Raw genomic sequence first — 20996 nt, forward strand, 5'->3', positions numbered from 1 at the left:
GACACTTAAGGACACAGTGTGGTTTTTGCTCAACATTGCATTTCCAGTACAGGGCTTCACATAGTAGGCACTCAATAAGTATTTATTGAATAAATTAGTGATTGAAGTGACTTCTTTTTTTTTTTTTTTTTTTTAACCAAGATGTGGTTTTTAGAATATTAGATCAGGTAGGATGCTTTTGATGTAATAAACATAAAATCAAACACAAACTGGTTTACAGTAGAAAGCAGAGGAGAGGAGGATTCTTTTTTTTTTTTTTAAGACTTTTTAAATTTATTTGACAGAGAGAGAGAGTACAAGCAGGGGGAGCAGCAGGCAGAGGGAGAAGCAGGCTCCACCCTAAGCAGAGAGCCCGATGCAGGACTTAATCCCAGGACCCTGGGATTACTACCTGAGCTGAAGGCAGATGCTTAACCAACTGAGCCACCCAGGTGCCCTCATCACCTAAAAGAATTTTTAAGAATTTTTATCCAGCCTTTCTTGGTGTTCTGAAGGAAGGGTTTTCAGCTTATGTAATCCACCATACTTCCAGGAATAGTTTAGGGCCTCTTGCAGGGACATGCACAGAGTACATGAGCAATGCATTTTCCTTGAATTATATAAGGACAGACTGAGTCCCCTGACTTCAGTGCCGAGTTGGAATTACATTTTCCCCAACAGTAAGTTTGAGATAGCCACCACAAGTGCTTTGATCCACAGTGAGAGAGAGAGGAATTATTCTGAGAAGACAAAAAATTATGCTTCATTGGGAGGGCTGTCTCGTGTACACTCAAACACTGACTTAGGCATGTTACTGATAGTATCTGCTTATGCTCTTGGGTGAACCCAGAGCATGAAAGAAGTGAAAATCCCCCATGAACAAGAGTGTCCCCTCTGGACAGCTAAATGGCCTTTCCTCCAAAAGTGAGCAAACAAGTCTGAGTTTAAAAACTTCAAATGTTCTCAGTATTATTAATTTCATGCTATTTATATCTAAATGTTATTGAATAATCATTATTTGGTTATTTGATCAACCTATTTCATTATTTAAATTTAATTATTATTCAGGAAAATAAAATATCCACGCCTGCTGCATTAACCAGAAATCAAGCTTGGCAATAGGATTCATACTTCAGCTTTGCTCCTAAGGAAGTGCCTGCTAAGCACTCTTTGAATTTTGCATCCATTTCCTGGTTCTGAGTTTCACTGAACAAATTCTTCCAGTCACCAACTTCACCTGCAACACACAAAAAACAACAGATCCAGATATCTGTTAGAATATTTCTTCCTGGCAGCCTGGGTGGCTCAGTGGTTCAGGGCCTCTGGCTTTGGCTCAGGTCATGATCCCAGAGTCCTGGGATGGAGCTGCATCTGGCTCTCTGCTCAGCGGGGAGCCTGCTTCCTCCTCTCTCTCTGCCTGCCCCTCTGCCCATTTGTGATCTCTGTCTGCCAAGTAAATAAATAAATCTTAAAAAAAAAAAAAAAAGAATATTTCTTCCTGATTTTTTTTGAGCTTCTTTCTTATTTTATTTATTTTTATTTTTTTATTTTATTTATTTTTTTAAAGATTTTATTTATTTATTAGACAGAGAGATCACAAGCAGCAGAGAGGCAGGCAGAGAGAGAGGAGGAAGCAGGCTCCCCGCTGAGCAGAGAGCCCGATGCGGGGCTCGATCCCAGGACTCTGAGATCATGACCTGAGCGGAAGGCAGCTGCCTAACCCACTGAGCCACCCAGGCGCCCCTATTTTATTTTTATTTTTATTTAGGTATAGTGACACACAGTGTTACATTAGTTTCAGGTGTATCACACATTGGTTCAACAACTCTCTAAGTTATGCCCTGCTCACCACATGTATAGATCCCCTCTGTCACCTGTATACAACACCATTACAACACCACTGACTGCATTCCTAATGCTTTCTTTGCCTTTTATTCTTGTGGCTTATTCATCCCATAACAGGAGAAGTGTACCTCCCACGCCCCTTCACCCCTTTTGCCCATCCCCCACCCTTATTTCCTAAAAAAAATTTTTTACCATTTTTCAGTGCAGCATTTCACTCTGAAATGTGAAAATGGACACATGAAGAAAATTGGTCTTTTTTTTTTTAAGATTTTTTTAAGTTTTTTTTTTTGTTTTGTTTTTTGTTTGTTTTTTTGACAGAGATAGAGATCACAAGTAGGCAGAGAGGCAGGCAGAGAGAGAGAGGGGGGAAGCAGGCTCCCCGCTGAGCAGAAAGTCCCATGCAGGTCTCCATCCCAGGACCCTGAGACCATGACCTGAGCTGAAGGCAGAGGCTTAACCCACTGAGCCTCCCAGGCACCCCAAGAAAATTAGTCTTAAGAATGAACGTAGACTCTTGTAAAATTAATGATATTCACTGGGGATTCCCCATCTGTGGCATGGGAGGTGATTTGCTCTTTACATCACTGAGGGGACAGTAGGCTTCAGAGAGCCCCTATTTCCCCCTCCAACACTCCCCCCATCTCGAGCTTTGAGACCCAAATTTCCACTTTTTGAGAGTCATTTTTTTTCCTCTGTAAAGTCTTTTAAATACTTTAACCCTTGAGAAGTTATCAGTTTCCAGCAGGATTTTGTGAAAACCTCAGATTATTGAAAATTTTGCAGGAAGTTATTTTGCCTGAGATTAGGATATGTTTTCCTTTTGCTCTTAAAAGTGAAGGAAGTTACTTCTTTCTTTAAAATCTTTTGGTGATTTGGGTTGAAGGTGTATTTCCTTGTTGCATAGCCATTTGAAATGTATAAAGAGGATTTGATGACAGGAGGAAATGCTTAGATATATGAAGGGATTAATGTAAAACACAAAACTATTTACAAATGTCATCCACTACATAAAAGATCACAGAGCAAGACCGGAAGAAATATGCTAAAAAAGTTAAACATGCCTCTGGTGGGAGAAACGTGGATAATTTTTAATGCTTTTTCACCTTTTCCTGTGCTTTCTGAATTTTCTACAAAGACTATTATAAAATTTTTAAATTATTACTTTATTTTAGAATTTTTCTGTTCTGAATAGTGCTTGATTAACAATGTACAGAAATGTTCTCTTTTTCTCCCTCCTTTATAGTTTATCAAACAAGGCATAAAAATCGAGAATAATGTCAGGAATCAAATCAAAGTCAGATTTATATTCAATGTTCCATTCACAGTGGGGATTTTAAATGGATCTTCATTCGATAAAGTATAGTAGAGTCAAGTAAACATACGTTCAAATCCTGATTCCACTGATCATTAGCTTTGTGACAATGGACAAATTAATATCCCTGAGTTTTGATGCCCACATTTGTAAAATTAAGGAATTAATATCTTTTTTTTTGCTATAAAATTTATACCCAGCAAAAGGTCTAACAGATGGTAGATGCCTGATAAATGACAGTTGTCATTGTGATATGTGTTGCCTCTAAGTCACCTTATACTTTCATTATATATGCAATAAAAGGACCTGGTAATCCCTTAGCTGTATTACCATGAATTTCCATAAGAAATTAGAATGCTTTAATGAAATTTAGTAAAATCTTCAAGTGACAGAGATAGCTAGTTGCTTATCCAATACTCATTATCTCCTCCCTTCTTATTAACAAAACCCTGATTTTAATTTGGTAATAATGTGCCCACCTTAAAAAAAAAAAAAAAAATCACAGTTCCCAGCCAACAGTGCTGCCAGAGGTGGCCAATGAGGTATACATGATTCTCTGTCTCTTGCTACTCCCTTTTTATTTTAATAAAACAATCCTTTAATTTAATGTAATGGCTTCTGTCTTGCCATCACAAAGTGACAAGCAGAAAGGCAGAAGGAACTGAGTACACTAAGAGATTTTAGATATTTTGGACATGCCAGTCTAGTTCTGAACTGACTGTGTCAAACTTCTTGTTGAGGGAGAGAAAAAGGAAATCCTGTCTTAACTTAAGGTCTAGTGATGTGGATTTCCTATAACATGCAGATTGACCCGTCTCCCAGAAACCAGTGTGGCTTTACCTTTGCGGAACAGAAACGGACCAACAGCACCATGCGTTTCCTGGGACTTGGTTCTCATTACTTGGAAGGTACTCTGGGCTGAGATGGTTTGAATCTGCTCCCCCGTTAAAGAGAATCCAAAGAACTCAGCAATTTGTTTTATTCCAGCAGCCAGGTTCTGAAAACAAAATTTTCAGGGATAAACTTTCTTCTATGGGAATTGTGCCATAGCAAAAACAGGCTTCTTAACCAGAATAGATTAAGCTTAGCACTCTAACTCATCTTTTTATCTCACGATCTTTAGACCTCTGGTACTTCTGTATCAATATTCAAGATAGCCTTACATCATATTCCGTATCGATTTTCCTTTGTAGTTTCTTTTTTTTTTTTTTAAGATTTTATTTATTTTTTTGACAGAGAGAGAGAGATCACAAGTAGTCAGAGAGGCAGGCAGAGCGGGTGGGGGGGAGCAGGCTCACCGCTGAGCAAAGAGCCCGTTGCGGGGCTCAATCCCAGGACCCTAAGATCATGACCTGAGCCAAAGGCAGAGGCTTAACCCACTGAGCCACCCAGGAGCCCCATCCTTTGTAGTTTCAATGTATGACTCTTTCTGAACTCTTCAGGATATAAATAATGATAGTAAGCATTAAGTAGAAGGTAAGAATCTAGGTGATATTCACTTTACTAAAAAGCACCCGTCTAGAAGAGGTGAGGAAATTAATGTAATTGTACGTGATCATTCCAATTCTCTTTTCTTTTGAATCCTATGTTTAATTCCATCAGGAAAGTCTAATTTTTAGAATCATAAAAACTAGAGGGAGTCTTGAAATGTATCTTGTCTAAATACACTTGTAAATCATGAACCCCCTCAACAGTATTGCTGACCAATGAAGATTCATGAATCTCCTAGGACAGTTTCTTAAACTGTATTCTACAGAACACTAATTTACTTTAAGATAGTTATAGATGTTTCATGAAAAAAAAAAAAAAAAAAGGAGGTTGAAGAGCTGAGGTCCACTAAGTTTGGAATCCTTTTGGTTAAAAAAAGATAACCTTTTTGTTTGCTTGCTTTTCCTATAGGATCTCCCAATCTTTACTATGCCAGCTTGCAACATAAACTTTTTTTTTTTTACAGATTGTGACCTAAGGTGGCTGGATGCTTACCAATCGCATTTTCCCTGTCTGGACTCCCAGGAGGACAGCATGTCTCAGCTCTTCTTAAACTTATTTTGGGACCATGTGAATGAGCTGTGGCCAGTTGGATATAGGCAGGAGTGATGGTGAAATTGTGTCTTAACTATTCTCACGTTTGTGCACAATTCTGGGGATATCCTCAGTGGTTCTAGATTTCACACCGCCCAGGATTTAGTACTCCTTTGGGGGCTGCAAGTTCAGAGGGTGGGCTGACGGTGACAGTGTTTTTTTGTTTTTGTTTTTTTAAGATTTTTCTAACAGTTTCCAAATCAGTTTGAACTCTAAGCAAGAATTATTAACATCTGGGCAACACTGACATTCCACAGAACACAAGTTTTAGAGACATTATTCTAGAAGGAGTCTGTTCTAGAAGGAGAACAGACTAAATTGGTATGTTCTTTCATGTTCCATAGATGCACTCTATCAACCGAAGGGACTGGTTCAGTGATACTTTCCTTTGATAAGAATGTCAGGGGAGACTGGTGTTAAGAACTCACTTCCACTAGGAGGCATCTGACACACTCCCTTCTTTAAACATACTTTCTTCACTGGACTTCCAGGACCCTGGCTTCCCCTCTGCCTCAGTAGCCCCTCCTCTTTCTCCTTTGCTGATTCTTCCGGTTTCCCAAGCTCTCTCTATGGGGAACTCCAGGGCTCAGTACTTGGTCTTCTTCTCTTTTCCATCTGTATACATACATACATGGGTATGTAATCTCACGGCTTTAATACCATCCATGTGCCAAATTTAGATGTACAGCCCAGAACTCTCTTCATTCAAGACTTTTATACCCAATTGCCTACCTGACCTCTCCATTTGGATGACTGATAAGCATCTCAGACTAAGCTAACACCAAAACCCTGATCTCTCCCACTATCCCGCTTTCACCTGCTGGCATCTCCTACTCAAATGATGACAACTCAATCCTCTCAGTTGGTCAAGCCAATAATATTGGAGTCTTATCTGATTTCTCTTTTTCTCTCCACTCTTTCTCCTGTGCAGTCTAGCAACAAATCCTATTAGCTCTTCTCCAACATATATTTAGAATTCAACCACTTATCACTGCCACTGCCCCTTCTGGCCTGAGCCACCATCTTCCTTGGCTTGGACTACTGCAGTACTCTCTTCATGGTTTCGCTACACTGTCTTTGCTTCTCTCTAGTACATTGTCATGCAGCAATCAGAATGAACCTATTAAAATTACATCAACTCCTATCAGTCTTCTGCTGGACTTCTGCAGTGGCTTCCCCTTTCACTCAGTGAAAGCCAAAGGATTTCAACGGCCTGCCACATGATTCCCATGCTTCACTCTACCTCATTCCCTTGCCTCTGTTCTCATTGGTTAATCTCCTCAGGCTCACCCTTAAGGACCCAGCCACATTCACCTCCTTCATGTCACTTAACGATGCCAGGAACACTTCTACCTCAAGACCTTCACTCCACTTGATTCTGTATGCCTGGAAAGCTCTTATTCCGGTCACCACTTGGCTCACTCCCTCTCTTCTTTAGATCTTTGCTCAAAAGATCTACCCTATTTATACTGGGATCTGTCCATCCCAATTCCCCACCACTACCTAGCATTTCCAGTTTTCCTTAATCAGCTATGCCATTTCTTTTCTCCCACATATTATAAACATTAAAAAATATTATATTTATTATTTCTCTTTCTCTCTCCCTGCCTTCTTCAGTTAGAAGGTAAGCTTCTCCAGGGCAGTGAACTTACTGATTTGCTTACTGACGTATCACAAGGACCTAGAACAATGCTAATCACTCATTCACTAAGTGCTCATGAATAACAGTTCATGAATAAACAATTTTAAAAATTAGATCATATGGAAAGATCCAATTCACGGCCAAATGCATGTTCAGTTAAATTTCAACTGAAACCTACCTATTATTTTTGTCATTCTTATTCTTAAACCTACCTATTATTTCTGCCATTTCCTGCTATCTCAGCAGGAAAATAAAGCAGCCCCTCTTAGTAATAAGTTGCTAAGCATTACTTGTTTCTGTTAAATAAAGAACCTAAGCCCCTACACATTGTATTTTTTTCCCTAGCACTGTCCCACATATCTGGAATATTCTTTCTTTAAATTGAATACAATATTCACACAGCTGGATGTTAAAAGTAAGTGCTCTATGTTTATTTTATAAGAAATTTTTCTATAGAATGTCAATAATCATAATCTCACCTCTTTCAGGTCTTCATATAATATGAACTTAACATTTTCATCATCAAGATGTTTGTTCCAATTAATGGCAAAATCAAAATAACTTCCCCAAGAAACTAAAAACACAGGAAAAAAATTCTTAAAGAATTTTAAATATATGAGGTTAAAATGAAAGATGGTTAATTTTATGCTCTAAAATATAAACTATACATATGTGTATATGCTCAAAAAAGATTTTTTTAAAGATTTTATTTATTTATTTGACAGAGAGAGATCACAAGTAGGCAGAGAGGCAGGCAGAGAGAGAGAGAGAGAGGGAAGTAGGCTCCCTGCTGAGCAGAGAGCCCAACGTGGGACTCGATCCCGGGACCCTGAGATCATGTCCTGAGCCAAAGGCAGTGGCTTAACCCACTGAGCCACCCAGGTGCCCCAAGATTTTTTTTTTAAAGATTTATTTATTTGTTTTAGGAAGAGCACATGCCAATGGGGGGGGGGGGCAGAGAGAGGGGGAGAGAGAGAGAGAAAGAGAGAGAAGCAGACTCCTCGCCGAGTACAGAGCCCCATCAAGGGGCTTCATGAGGAGCTTGATCTCATGATCCTGAGATAATGACCTGAGCCAAAATCAAGAGTCTGACATTTAACTGACTGAGCCACCCAGACACCACTCAAACATGATGTTTGTTATTACAAATCTCTCCTCCAAAAGAATTGCATAAACCATTCCTTTCTTGAGATTTCTAATCATTTTATTATTTTCATCAATAATAACACAACTAAGCAAGTTGCAAAAGTGGTTTGATTAAAAACTGTCAGATATTCATGGTTAGGTAAATAAAATAATTCAGAAATAGTGAATGATACATGGAAACTGACAGTGCCAGAAAGAAAGAAATGATGAGACAGATGTTGTCTAGATCAGCATTGCCCAAAAGGAATTTAATGCAAACCACATCTGTAATTTTATTTTATTTCTGAAGATGTATTTATTAGAAAGAGAGTGCACAAGTGGGACGGGCAGAGGGATAGGGAGAGAAAATCTGAAGCAGACTCTGTGGGGCTCGATCTCATGACCTTGAGATCAGGACCTTAGCCAAATCCAAGAGTCCAATGCTTTACTGACTGTGCCACCCAGGCACCCCAACATCTGTAATTTAAAAAAAAAATTAAGAAAAGCAAAAAGCGGGGTGCCTGGGAGGCTCAGTCGTTGGAGTGACCAACTCTTGATTTTGGCTCAGGTCACGATCTCGGAGTTGTGAGACCCAGCACCCCCAGCCCTGGAGTCCACTTCAGATTCTCTCTCCCTACCTCCTACTCCTCCCACTCGTGTGCTCTCTCTATATATAATAAATAAATACATCTTAAAAAAAATAGAAAAGACACAGTGAAATTAATTTTCATATTTTGTTTAACCAAATATATCCCAAATATTATCATTTCCAAATGTAATTGATATAAAGAGTTATCAAGGAAACACCACACTTCGTTTTGTATATTCTAAGGCTTCCAAAAACCAGTGGGTATTTTATACTTAGAGAGTATCTCAATTTGAACGAGAATTCTCAATTTGAATTAAAAATACTTGATAAATTTTCAGACTTTTTAAAACTTCGGTTGAAAAAATAGATTCATACACTCAAGGTGTACCAAACTTATTTAAAAGTTTCCAATAAGTAAATTGAGTGTCTGTTTTTAGGTTTAAATTGAAGCTCATTCAAATTAAATAAAAGTTAAAATGTAATTCTTAGATTGTACTTGTCACATTTCAAGTTCTCAGTTGTCACATGTAGCTAGTGGCTCCCATACTGGACAGTGCAGATGTGGACACTGATGAGCTGTGCTGCTTGTTAACCGTGTGACTTTGAGCAACTCCCTAAACCCCTTTGTACCTCACTTTCCTCATCTGTAAATTGGGGTTGTTAGGAGGTTTAAATAAATGAACACATACCAAATGCTTAAAACAGCACCTGATTCACAGTACCCACTCAACAAATTTTAGCCATTATTGCTATATCATTAATAATAGCAATATTCTCATAATTATTCTCATTTTCATCATTATCATGAAGCCCTTTGAGCCAGACTGTTACTACATGTTTTCTTTGTTGTGGTAAACACGGTAAGTTTCATACTCAATATCCAATACACTTCCGTTTTTGTTGCTATCCAAACTCTGATTTCTTGGGTCTAAGCCAATTGAGAGGCTTTGGGTTCCTGTTTTTCAGCTGCCCTTAGAGCTGTGGTTGGTCACAGGTCATGGTTCTGGCCAGTAAGACACAAGCAGGAGTCTGCTGGAAGGTTTCTAGCAAACCCGTTGCTGTCTTGATGAGTCCTCTTCATGAGCTGAAGGAGATGCTTGAAGGGGCACTAGCCCACTTGAGAGTATGTTGCAAAAGGTGCAAGGGAGAGGCCGTGGGAATGTCAGAGGTGTTGGCCCAACATCACTGGGCAGCTGAAGCTGTTGCCTACCCTTATTGTTTAGTGAGAAAAATAAAACCCAGTATGTTTAGGCCACTGTGGGTCAGGTTTTCTATTCTTCCAAATGCACTATTGATTGATACATTTTAGCCTTCAGTCTTTTTTTTTTTTTTTAAGATTTTATTTATTTGACAGAGAGAGATCACAAGTAGACAGAGAGGCAGGCAGAGAGAGAGGAAGGGAAGCAGGCTCCCTGCTGAGCAGAGAGCCCGATGCGGGACTTGATTCCAGGACCCTGAGATCATGACCTGAGCTGAAGGCAGCGGCTTAACCCACTGAGCCACCCAGGCGCCCCTAGCCTTCAGTCTTTAAAGCAATCCAATGTGATAGGTACAATTTTTAGACCTATTTTGTTGATGGGGAAATAGAAACCCAGAGAATCTAGTAAACACCTCAAGGTGATGTGGTTAGTACGTTACGGATATTGTCATCTTTCGACATCTGTCTGACACAAGAACTAGTGTTGCCGAGCAAAATGCTATCCTGTCCCACTTCCTGTGGGTCAGATGCTCTTTTCTGTACCTTAGAAGTAAGGAAACCAAAGTCTACAGCAATCAAATGTCTTGCTCAAAAGCACCCAGGCGGGCGCCTGGGTGGCTCAGTGGGTTAAGCCTCTGCCTTCGGCTCAGGTCATGATCCCAGGTCCTGGGTTCAAGCCCCACATCGGGCTTTCCGCTCGGCGGGGAGCCTGCTTCCTCCTCTCTGCCTGCCTCTCTGCCTACTTGTGATTTCTCTCTGTCAAATAAATAAATAAAATCTTTAAAAAAAAAAACAAAAACAAAAAAACAAAAGCACCCAGGCATGAGTGATTTGAACCTGGGTTTCAGTTCTAGCTCTGCTTACTGGGTAAGCAGGATGAATCACTGATCTCAGCCTCTGAAACTAATAATGCATTGTATGTTAATTAATTGAATTTAAATTTAAAAATTAATTAATTAAAACAGTTCTAGCTCTGCTACTTAATGGCTGCGTGACATTCTTATGCCTCTATTTCCATCTTTTTAAAAAAATTTTATTTATTTATTTTGACAGAGAGAGATCACAAGTAGGCAGAGAGGCAGGCTGGTGGGGGGGGAGAGCAGGCTCCCCACTGAGCAGAGAGCCCCATGTGGGGCTGATCTCAGGACCCTGAGATCATGACCTGAGCTGAAGGCAGAGGCTTTAACCCACTGAGCCACCCAGGTGCCCCCTCTATTTCCATCTTTATAAAATGGGAACAGTAATAGTTTTTATCCTTGTGGCGTCCTTAGGAGAAATGAAATCTTAAAATGTATTCTAGGGATAGCATACAGTGCCTGGCATGTAGTAATTGCTCAGTAAGTGGTAACTATTTTATTCTCTCTAGTATTAATTACTATTTATTAATTAATAATAATCAGTATTTAGTATTAGTATAATAATAAATAATTAGTAATTAATCACTAATTACTGATATATAATTAATATATAGCACATACTAATTAATTATGGTATAGTAATATATAGTAATAATATATAAATATATAGTAATTAATACATAATTATATTATATGTTATATAATATAATAATTATTATAGTAATAAGCGATGAAGCCCAATCCAGATCTCTCATTCCAAATCCTGTATGTTTCCCAGTACGTTGAGCTTCCTCCATAAGTTGAATTTAACAAGTTTGTAAGGCAGAAATTTTATTCAAGTTAAGCCCAGCACATTTTATCATTGTCAGTCAAATAATTAGGCTGAACTTACAGAGCCACAAAGATTCCCTATCCCTATGATAGATTGTTCCAGTTATGACAGCTTTCTCATCATTAAACGTCCTCTCGTTTTATCAGTGGGGCGCAGTTTCAGACTTGCTGTAACTGCCTCCTCCATCCAGTCTCAGTGAGCGGTTCCCAGACAAACTACGCTTTCTTTGGGGTACTTCCTAAGCACCTTTCGTGCACTATTTTTTCTCTCCTACACCCCAACTCCCATACTTCCTCTCTGCTTTGGGGCCAGTACTGAATGCCCCCCTTGTCCGTGCATGTGGTTGCTGGGCTGGTCACCTTCAAAAGTGGTCTTCTTGGAGTGACCTGTCAACAGCTTCCCTTCTAGGATCATCTGGCATTAATTCTGCCTTCTACTCATACTCAAAAGAACCACCAGTTAGAGAAGGCATCTTTCATCTCTGGCCACTGTACCCATGGGAGTAGTCACTGGTACCTACAAGCAGTGGGACCACTGACAAGTGATTTAACTTTTTTGATTAGTTTTCTCATCTGTGCCTTATTTATAGTTTGTTGTGGTCTTAAAAGAAATTGTGCACATACAACACCTACTTCAATACCTGGAGGTCAGTAGGTACTTCCAAAGTTGCAGCTAACAATAAGCGGAGGTAAAACATCAACATGGTCTAGCAAAGCTGATTTCCTTTCTGGCAGATGAATATCTTAAGTGAGGGTTTTTAAGATTTTTAAATTTATTATTATTATTTTTTTAAGTTTTTCTTTCTTTCTTTCTTTTTTTTTTTGTAATCTCTATCCCCAACATGGGGTTGAACTCACAACCCAAGATTAAGAGTCACATGCTCTATCCACTGAGCCAGCCAGGTGCCTCTGTCCCATGTCTGTTCTATGCCTACCCCCCCCCATAGTCAACATGTGAATTGCCCAAATTATTATTATTATTTTTAAAGATTTTTATTTATTTATTTATTTGACAGAGAGAGATCACAAGTAGGCAGAGAGGCAGGCAGAGAGAGAGAGAGAGAGAGAAGGAAGCAGGCTCCCTGCTGAACAGGGAGCCCGATGCAGGACTCGATCCCAGGACCCTGAGATCATGACCTGAGCTGAAGGCAGCGGCTTAACCCACTGAGCCACCCAGGCGCCCTGTCCAAATTATTTTTAAAAACACTAATGTATTATTGTTTGATGCACAGAACTAGTGGTGCTATAAAACTTCATTTAAAAGCAACTTTTTGGTTCCTGGATCCTCCATGATCTTTCTTCACTGTAAAACACATTTGATTTTTTGTACTTAATGGGGTCACCTGTTGAAGTAAGAATTCTTTTGCCAACAGCTATACCTTGTCCTTTCATGAACTGTCTGAAGAATTCATCCCAAGAGCCATAGCTTGGAATATCAGGGACGTCATTGTGGAAATGGAAAAAAGATACTGCCGTATCTTTAGGGTTTCGAAATATCACCAATATCTAGGGAGAGAAAATTAAGTTAATTTATTCAGGTCTATGTTTTGAACCTTGGAAAAGTGAAGGGGTGAGCAATATCGTTGTATATTTTTGTATACAACTTAATTTCGTTAACAAAAAGAGGAAGAATGACAGGAAGAAATTGAGGAAGAGGGGGTAGCAGGTGGGGAAATTTAGGGAAAGGGGAGAAAAAAGAAGAAAAAGCAGATCGATGTTGTAGTAGAGAACTTCTGCTAATGAACTTTGTAAAAAGGCGCATAGAGAAGACATCAAAAAGGAAAAAAGGAAGCTCATTAGAATAATCACAGGACATGATCTGGAAAGTTAAATCGCAAAGTAAAAGTTGCAAAATAATATTAAGGAAAATGAAAATAATGTTCAGAGTTTGGTGGGAAGATCCAAAAGAATAAGAGTGACCAAAGCATCTGTAGTTACATATACATGACATGAAGTTTGCTATTATATGTGAAATTCAGAAATAAAATTGTTTCAGACCTCAGGAAAATAATGCTCACCAGAAAGAACAGCAACAACAACAGCAAACCCTTCCGCTTGTTTTCCTAGATTGTACTCTCTTGTTAAACACTCTAAATATCTTAGTGGGATTCTGAAATCTATTCACTATAAAACAGATTTAAAATATGTTTAATACTAGGTATATATTTTATATCGTAGCTGAAAATACCTTTGCTTTGCATGAAACTATAGCTAATATAATCTGAAGAAACAACAGAAGAAATACTAAATCTCACACTTCATTTATTAAAATTCTGTAAGATAGGAACTTCATCACATAGCCCAGAAAGGCAATATCTTAGACGTTAAATACTTCAAACTGACATATGAGTAAGAATGACACTCACCTTGGCTTTATTCTTGATGATGGACCCAGGTAATTTGTCATAATGGAGGTGAGTTGCCAAAATCCTTGGCGATGGGAACTGTTTCATTCTCTTAAAAATATACACAATAAAGTGAAAGTGTGGGTGTGTCTTATGGTCAATCACTCTTAAGTGTAGTATTTGAATGGTAGTTTCAAGGACCACTATGTCCTTGTGTCTTCTTCAGTTCCTCCTCAGAATTTTTTTGTTTTGTTTTGTTTTAGAGAGAGAGAAAGGAAGAACGTGCTTGTGCACAGGGTTGGGGGAAGGGCAGAGGGAGAGAGCATCTTAAGCAGCTTCACCTCCAGCGCGGAGCCCTGTGTGTGGGGGTGGGGGAGGATTGGATGGGGGATGGGCTTGGCTCAATCTCACAACCCCGAGATCATGACCCTAACTGAAATCAAGACTCAGATGCTTAACTGACTGAGCCACCCAGGTGCTCCTCTTCTCCCAGTTTTTATTTTTTTTTGTTTTCTTACTTTGTGGAGGCAAGGAATGGAAAAAACCATAAACAAATAATTTAAATCATCCTTTTGGAAGTCCTTGTAGGATCTGGTTTATCTTTTATCTTTTTATTTTTTATTTTTTGGTCTTTTTTTGAAATGTTTACCTTTTCTCACAATCACACCAAATTCTTTTTGTTCGGGGCGCCTGGGTGGCTCAGTGGGTTAAGCCGCTGCCTTCGGCTCAGGTCATGATCCCAGGTCCTGGGTTCGAGCCCCACATAGGGCTTTCTGCTCAGCAGGGAGCCTGCTTCCTCCTCTCTCTCTGCCTGCCTCTATGCTTACTTGTGATTTCTCTCTGTCAAATAAATAAATAAAATCTTTAAAAAAAAATTCTTTTTGTTCAAGACAGCTCATAATCTGCGGTCTACTCTTGAGTTAATTTGGCTCTCTTCTATATTCAAGGTTTTTAACAGAAATATTCAAGTTTTCCCATAGCTCCTCCAAACTTTTTTTTTAATATCTAGATTTTTTTTTTTTTTAACCAAAAATATTCCAGGGGCACCTGGGTGGCTCAACCGGTTAAGCATTTGCCTTCAACTCAGGTCATGATCGCTAGGTCCTGGGATCAAACCCCAAGTTGGGCTCCCTCCTCAGCAGGGAGCCTGCTTTTTCCTCTTCCTCTTCCTCCATTCATGCTCTCCCTCTCTCTCAAATGAACAAATAAAGAATTTTTTAACATTTCCATTCAAATATCCCAACAAAACCTGAAAATGCATAGTCACTTAACTATCTGAGAAATATTTTACAAGAGAAAATCTTGTCAGTGTAAGGACTCAATAACTGATTCTTTGTGTGTACGTATCTACTTCTACTGATAATTTAAGAAATGAATTGATCTGTTTAATCTGCCAGTGGTAGGGGTTTTGTCTTAAAATCAGGCCTTTAGTATGTTATACGGGCTAAAGTTTCAAGTTTATTTCCATACTTGTAGAGGTCACTCACTGCTTGGTCACATTATTTCAGTGATAAAATGATATTTAGATATTTGTAGCCAATTGTTCTGTAAAAATTTAGTGGAGATCCCAACTCAAGCAAAACATAAAAAAAGTTCTAAAAATAAAAAAGCCAATGTAAGTCAATTATATGGGCCCAAATGTTGATTAATAGTCATAATATTTGATTTATATCATTAGTTTTGAATGCCACTTTTAGATTCATTTACAGCAATCCTCTCAGGTAGGTGTTATAACCCCCATTTTAGAGATTAACAATAGGCTTTGAGGTTTTAAGTGCTTTGTACAAAATCACACAGATGGTAATTTTCAGATTAAGTTATAGTATGCTGTTTCCACTACACTGCACGGCCAAAAATCACAAAAAGACATATGAGAAATGGTAAAGTTCCTAAAAGGATTAGAAAAATATCCAGGGAGAAAGTGAGAAATAACTGTAACAAAACTGCTATGCATATAATAAAACATTGATGAAAATGTGATATGGCCAAACTATAAGCAGCGTAAAGACTGTATGTTTATTTTATTTTATTTATTTTTTTAAGTAATCTCTATGCTGACCCACAACCCTGATATCAAGAGTTGCACACTCCACCGACTAAGATAGCCAGGTATAGGAAAATATATGTATTTTAGGAAAGTTTTCTGTAAAGTGAATAGCTGTTAAGTAAAGCTTGTCTTCTTACTGATTTCCATTTTAAGATGGAGGTGCATGGCTGGCTCAGTCAGAGCATGCAACTCTTGATCTCCAGATCGTGAGTTCAAGCCCCACTTTTGGTGTAGTTTACTTTTTTAAAAAAATGTTGGAAAACTGGGGAAATGTTAGCATAAATTGTAAAGCTGATGCTAAACACCCTCTTTAGAAAAAATGTTATGCAATGGTCTGGACAGGAGAAACCAGTGGGGCTTTTCACTGGCCCATCGTTTCTTACCTAGGAAAAAACTTCTTAAGTTTCCTGTCCACACATCCTGAGCCAGTCCTGACTGGCCACATCTGGGGGCAGTCAGCCACAAGCAGGATGGCTTACCTGACCATGGGCAGGAGCACATTTACCTCCCACTCCAGCCCCCCTTCCCCTAAGTCCCTACACATCTCATTTGCATACGATTTTCTGCGACTTTAGCCCGATCCATGGAAATGACTTTCTTCCACGTAAAATCCAACTTCTCAGCTTATATTTGTCATCATGCCAAGTGTTTCTGTCATTTTCCAGAAACCACTTTCTAAGTCCCAATCCAATAATTTATTTCTTAGTAACTGAGTTCTTCTGTCTGCTTGGTAGTTGGGAGTCTTGGTAGTAAACAGGTCTCAAAATTTTGCTGAGATTGTGGTTCCTCCTTGAATACAGCCTTCCCGTCCCAAATGCATTTCTGGTGTATCTAGGTAGGGCTGGGGATGGTCTGACTCTCACCTGTCCTGTCCAAGCGCTGAAGTCTTGAGGCAGATCCTTCCTCCCACCCTTTTCTTGCCTTCCCTAGCAGGAACCAGAGTATCCTGTCTCACACCCAAGCCCCACTTAGTTTTACTGATAAAGTGAATGATAACATGTGGTAAGGTGAATTAGAACAGGCAGGATGACCTGTTAGAACGTTTACACACACCAGTGACTTACTCTCTCAGCTACTACTTGATCTTTTTCCATTCCCCCCCCCCCACCCCCAACACACACACACCAAAGTCATCATGGAGGCAGGGACATCAAAGGTAATGTCTTATTAGGAAAAGTCTGGGGACTGCTGACATAAACTGAAGGCAGGATGATCTGAGCCTTAGAAGAACCCTCCTATGGCATTCCACCCAAGTCTCCGTCTTCAGAGACAAAGCTTTTTTTCATTTCAATTTCTTAAAAAAGATTTTGCTTTTATATTTATTTACTTACGTTTTTTTTAAATGAAGATTTTATTTCTCTGATAAAGCACAAGAGCATGTGTGAGGCGGTGGCGGGGGTGGGAAGGGTGGGGTGGGTGTCAGGGCAGGGAGAGAGACAAGCAGACTCAACGCTGCGTGCCAAGACAGACCTGGGCTCAACCTCAAGACCCTGAGATCAAATCCAAGAGTTGGATGTTTAACCAACAGAGCCACCCAGGAGCCCCTAAGATTTTATTTTTTAAGTAATCTCTATACCCAAATGGGGCTCAAACTTACAACTCTGAGATCAGAAGTCACATACTGTACCCAGGGAGCCAGACAAGCAACTCTGGTTTTAATTTTTCTTCAGGTTTCTCGGCTTGCTTTCCCTCCTATTTTTTCTTTTACAAGTAGGCTGTCTATATATATTCTTAACCTCTTACAGAGGTTAAGAAGCGCTAATTGGAAAACTTGGGTTCAAATCTTGGCCCTGCCATTTATTAGCCCCTTGACATTGGTTAAGTTTCTAACAGTTTTGCCTTTTGTCATTTGGTGATGAGGTTATTTTGCCATGAAATGAGATCATCCTTGAAAAGAGCTGGGAGTTGGGGCGCCTGGGTGGCTCAGTGGGTTAAGCCGCTGCCTTCGGCTCAGGTCATGATCCCAGGTCCTGGGTTCAAGCCCCGCATCGGGCTTTCTGCTCAGCGGGGAGCCTGCTTCCTCCTCTCTCTCTGCCTGCCTCTCTGCCTACTTGTGATTTCTCTCTGTCAAATAAATAAATAAAATCTTAAAAAAAAAAAAAAAAGAAAAGTGCTGGGAGTATATGGTGAGCACAAAATAAGTTGCCCAATTATTAGGACTGTACTTTCTGAACTCAAAACTAAAACTATACCCCAAATGGAAGAAATTTTCCGTGATAATTTACTATAAATTTAAAGACTGTTTTGTACTAACCTCGTATTTTTCTGGGTCCCCACATTCAAGAATTGGGAATTCTGGATACTCATACTTTTTCTTAGATTCAGCAAATATCAGCTCATTAATGATGTGGAGAATCCAATTTGAACCTTAAAGAAAAAATCAAAGAATCAAAGATCATTAAGGAGTCTTGATTTAGCAAAGGCATGTTACTTTCACATATATATCATAAAAATTGGAACCTACAGCCATCCTGTGGTATGAACAATCAGTTCTTCTGCATCTGAAATAAACTGGGCTGTGGGAGGAAACAGAGTTTTGCAGAAAACAGCACTTCTTACTTACATTAGTACAAAATTTATCTTATTTTGCAGATTTTTCCTTTAACAAGTGGCAATACTGCTTGAATCCATAACATGTTCCTTACAGAACACTGTTATAGAAATGATTGTTTATTGCATATCATGTATTATTTCCTCTTACACTAATGAATATTTTATATAGGACTATAGATATTTTTGATTTTATGAAAACCCAGCATCAATTAACAGGAAATTATCAAATGAAGATGGCTTCAATAAGCACTTAGAGATGAAATAAGTTAAAAAAATCAAAAGTGGATTGTGAGATTGTGTGAAATAGGAGAATTTAGATTCTTAATGTCTCCTCCCCCATTAGTGAATCACCATGTAAAGCTGGTTTGTGAAACTAAAGGATGGATGATGTTTGATCCTGAAAAATATTCTATTATGTGGAAATGGTCATAGGCATTATAGACATGGGCATGCTTTTGCCTTTAGTCAAGAATCAAGAGGAAAATGATTATTGCTCTCAGTGCTTGATAGCAAATGGACTTTCCTGTATTCATCTTTCTGGTAGCTAGCCCTACCATGCATACTTTCTACATCCATCATTCAGCAGACCTCCTCCCTCAGACACCAAGGTTTCTAAGTCTAGCAGTTCTCGTTATTGATTCCACAAGTTATGCTCTTAACCATCTTGATCATCCTTTCCACTGCTTTCTGGCTAGCTTCATGCAGAGATGAACTGCCCTCCTCCCCAACCTTTGCCTAGGACCCTGCACAACCTACTCACTATGAAAAAGTGCCCTGGTAGAAAACGATTTGTCATTTACCACACTTTGGATAAGATGCGAGCACTACGTCATCACTTCTGGCTTCAAAGGTGTCCAAGGCCTGGAAAGTTTCTGAGGTGCACATGGTGATTGGGTATGGAATCCCCTGATGAATGAAAAACAAGTGAGAAAGTGCGGTTTCTTTTGATTTTTCCAAAGCTTCGTCAATGTAGTCAATAAATTTGGACTTATTGGCCATGCTGGCTCCCTGCTGATGAACCTGTTCTGTAGTTGTCCAGGGGCAGCAATAGATTTTAATGGAGTTTTTCAGGAGGTGGAATAAAGGGCTCCTCCCATTCACATGAGAAATAAATTCTTTAATTCTCACCCCCCTCTCCTCACCTGCCTTTCCGCACGCCCACCTCTGACAAAAGACAAACCGCAGGTGCAAAGCAACCTGAGGATCAGGGAATATTACCCCAGGGGCTGATCATATCACCGTTACAGACAGTCCCTTGAAGGAAAGTAAGAATAGAATCTCTAACCAGACGACAATAGATATTAACTATCTAACAAATAGTTATTGAACTGAATCAGACATGCAATTTTTCCATCACAGGAAAACTGAGGAAATTTTGTATGTCAACAGTACGTATCTTACTAAGGCAGGTAGTAGATGTAGGAGAGCAACTTTAATTTTTTAATTTTTTTAAAGACTTTATTTATTTGAGAGAGAGAGAGAGAGAGCTTGAGCAGGAAGGAGAGGGAGAAGCAGGCTCTCCCCTGAGTAGGGAGCCCAACAGGAGGCTCGATCCCAAGACCGTGGGATCATGACCTGAGCTGAAGGCAGACACCTAACTGACTGAGCCACCCAGGCACCTTGGAGAGCAACTTTTAATCTCCATTTTACAGAGGGGAAAAGAACTGACCCAGAGACAGTTCCTAGATAGATAGGTTTCTGGGTTTCATTATATTTGTAATAATATATTTTTAAAATGTTTATAAAAAGGTAAAATTGGAATATCTGACTGTCTTACCATTTTTGTATTTCCATACAGTACTTCCCTTGAAGGTGTTATTACTTACATAACAATGGCGTGCTATTCACTGTAGGTGGGAAGCTGCTGTGTTTCAGACTCTCCCTCCCAAAAAAAGAAAATGAGTAAGACTGGACTCCCTGCCAAGCTGCTTAGTGGGATTGTCCCTTACATTATAGTCTTTGTTTTCCTGGGGAGGGTGGAATTTAAGGCATTAATTCAAAGGCAGCTGTTGTCCTTCACTTGCTTCTTAGTGAGTAAAATGATAAAAAAGACAATATGCCTGGATCCTGTTTTGACACTAATGCCTATAATTATAGGAGGATTTGGGAGGCTGTTTGGAATTGGTAATGTGAGCTTTGATTCTTCTTAGTCTCCCTGGGCTCAGGGCAAGCTGTCAGTCTTTCAGTTCTACCTATTTATTTTTTTCTTAAGATTTTATTTTTTATTTTTATTTTTTTATTTTTTATTTTTTTAGATTTTTAGTTATTTATTTGACAGAGAGAGATCACAAGCAGATGGAGAGGCAGGCAGAGAGAGAGAGTAGAGGGAAGCAGGATCTCTGCCGAGCAGAGAACCCGATGCGGGACTCGATCCCAGGACCCTGAGATCATGACCTGAGCCGAAGGCAGCGGCTTAACCCACTGAGCCACCCAGGTGCCCTTTTTTATTTTTTTTTTAAGATTTTATTTTTTTAAAGTATTTTCTATATCCAATGTGGGGCTCCAACTCACAACTTTGAGATCGAGAGTTGAGTACTCCACCAACTGAGCCAGTCAGGTGCCCCCTCCTTGACTCTTAATTGTCTAGATGC

The 20996-nt window shown here is 39.3% G+C and overlaps 1 protein-coding gene across 1 annotated transcript; it reads right to left on the minus strand.

The window, feature by feature from the left end:
* Positions 1-1085: 1085 nt before the first annotated feature.
* On the minus strand, positions 1086-19404 carry SULT6B1 (sulfotransferase family 6B member 1). Its single transcript, XM_047746936.1, has 7 exons — positions 19206-19404; positions 18107-18219; positions 13827-13916; positions 12840-12966; positions 7340-7434; positions 3977-4133; positions 1086-1216 (listed from the first exon to the last, which is right to left on the minus strand). Exons 1-7 carry the CDS (start codon positions 19402-19404, stop codon positions 1086-1088), a joined length of 912 nt encoding a protein of 303 aa, XP_047602892.1.
* Positions 19405-20996: the final 1592 nt, after the last annotated feature.

This window comes from Lutra lutra, chromosome 9 (genome assembly GCF_902655055.1).
Source record: "Lutra lutra chromosome 9, mLutLut1.2, whole genome shotgun sequence".
NCBI lineage: Eukaryota > Metazoa > Chordata > Mammalia > Carnivora > Mustelidae > Lutra > Lutra lutra.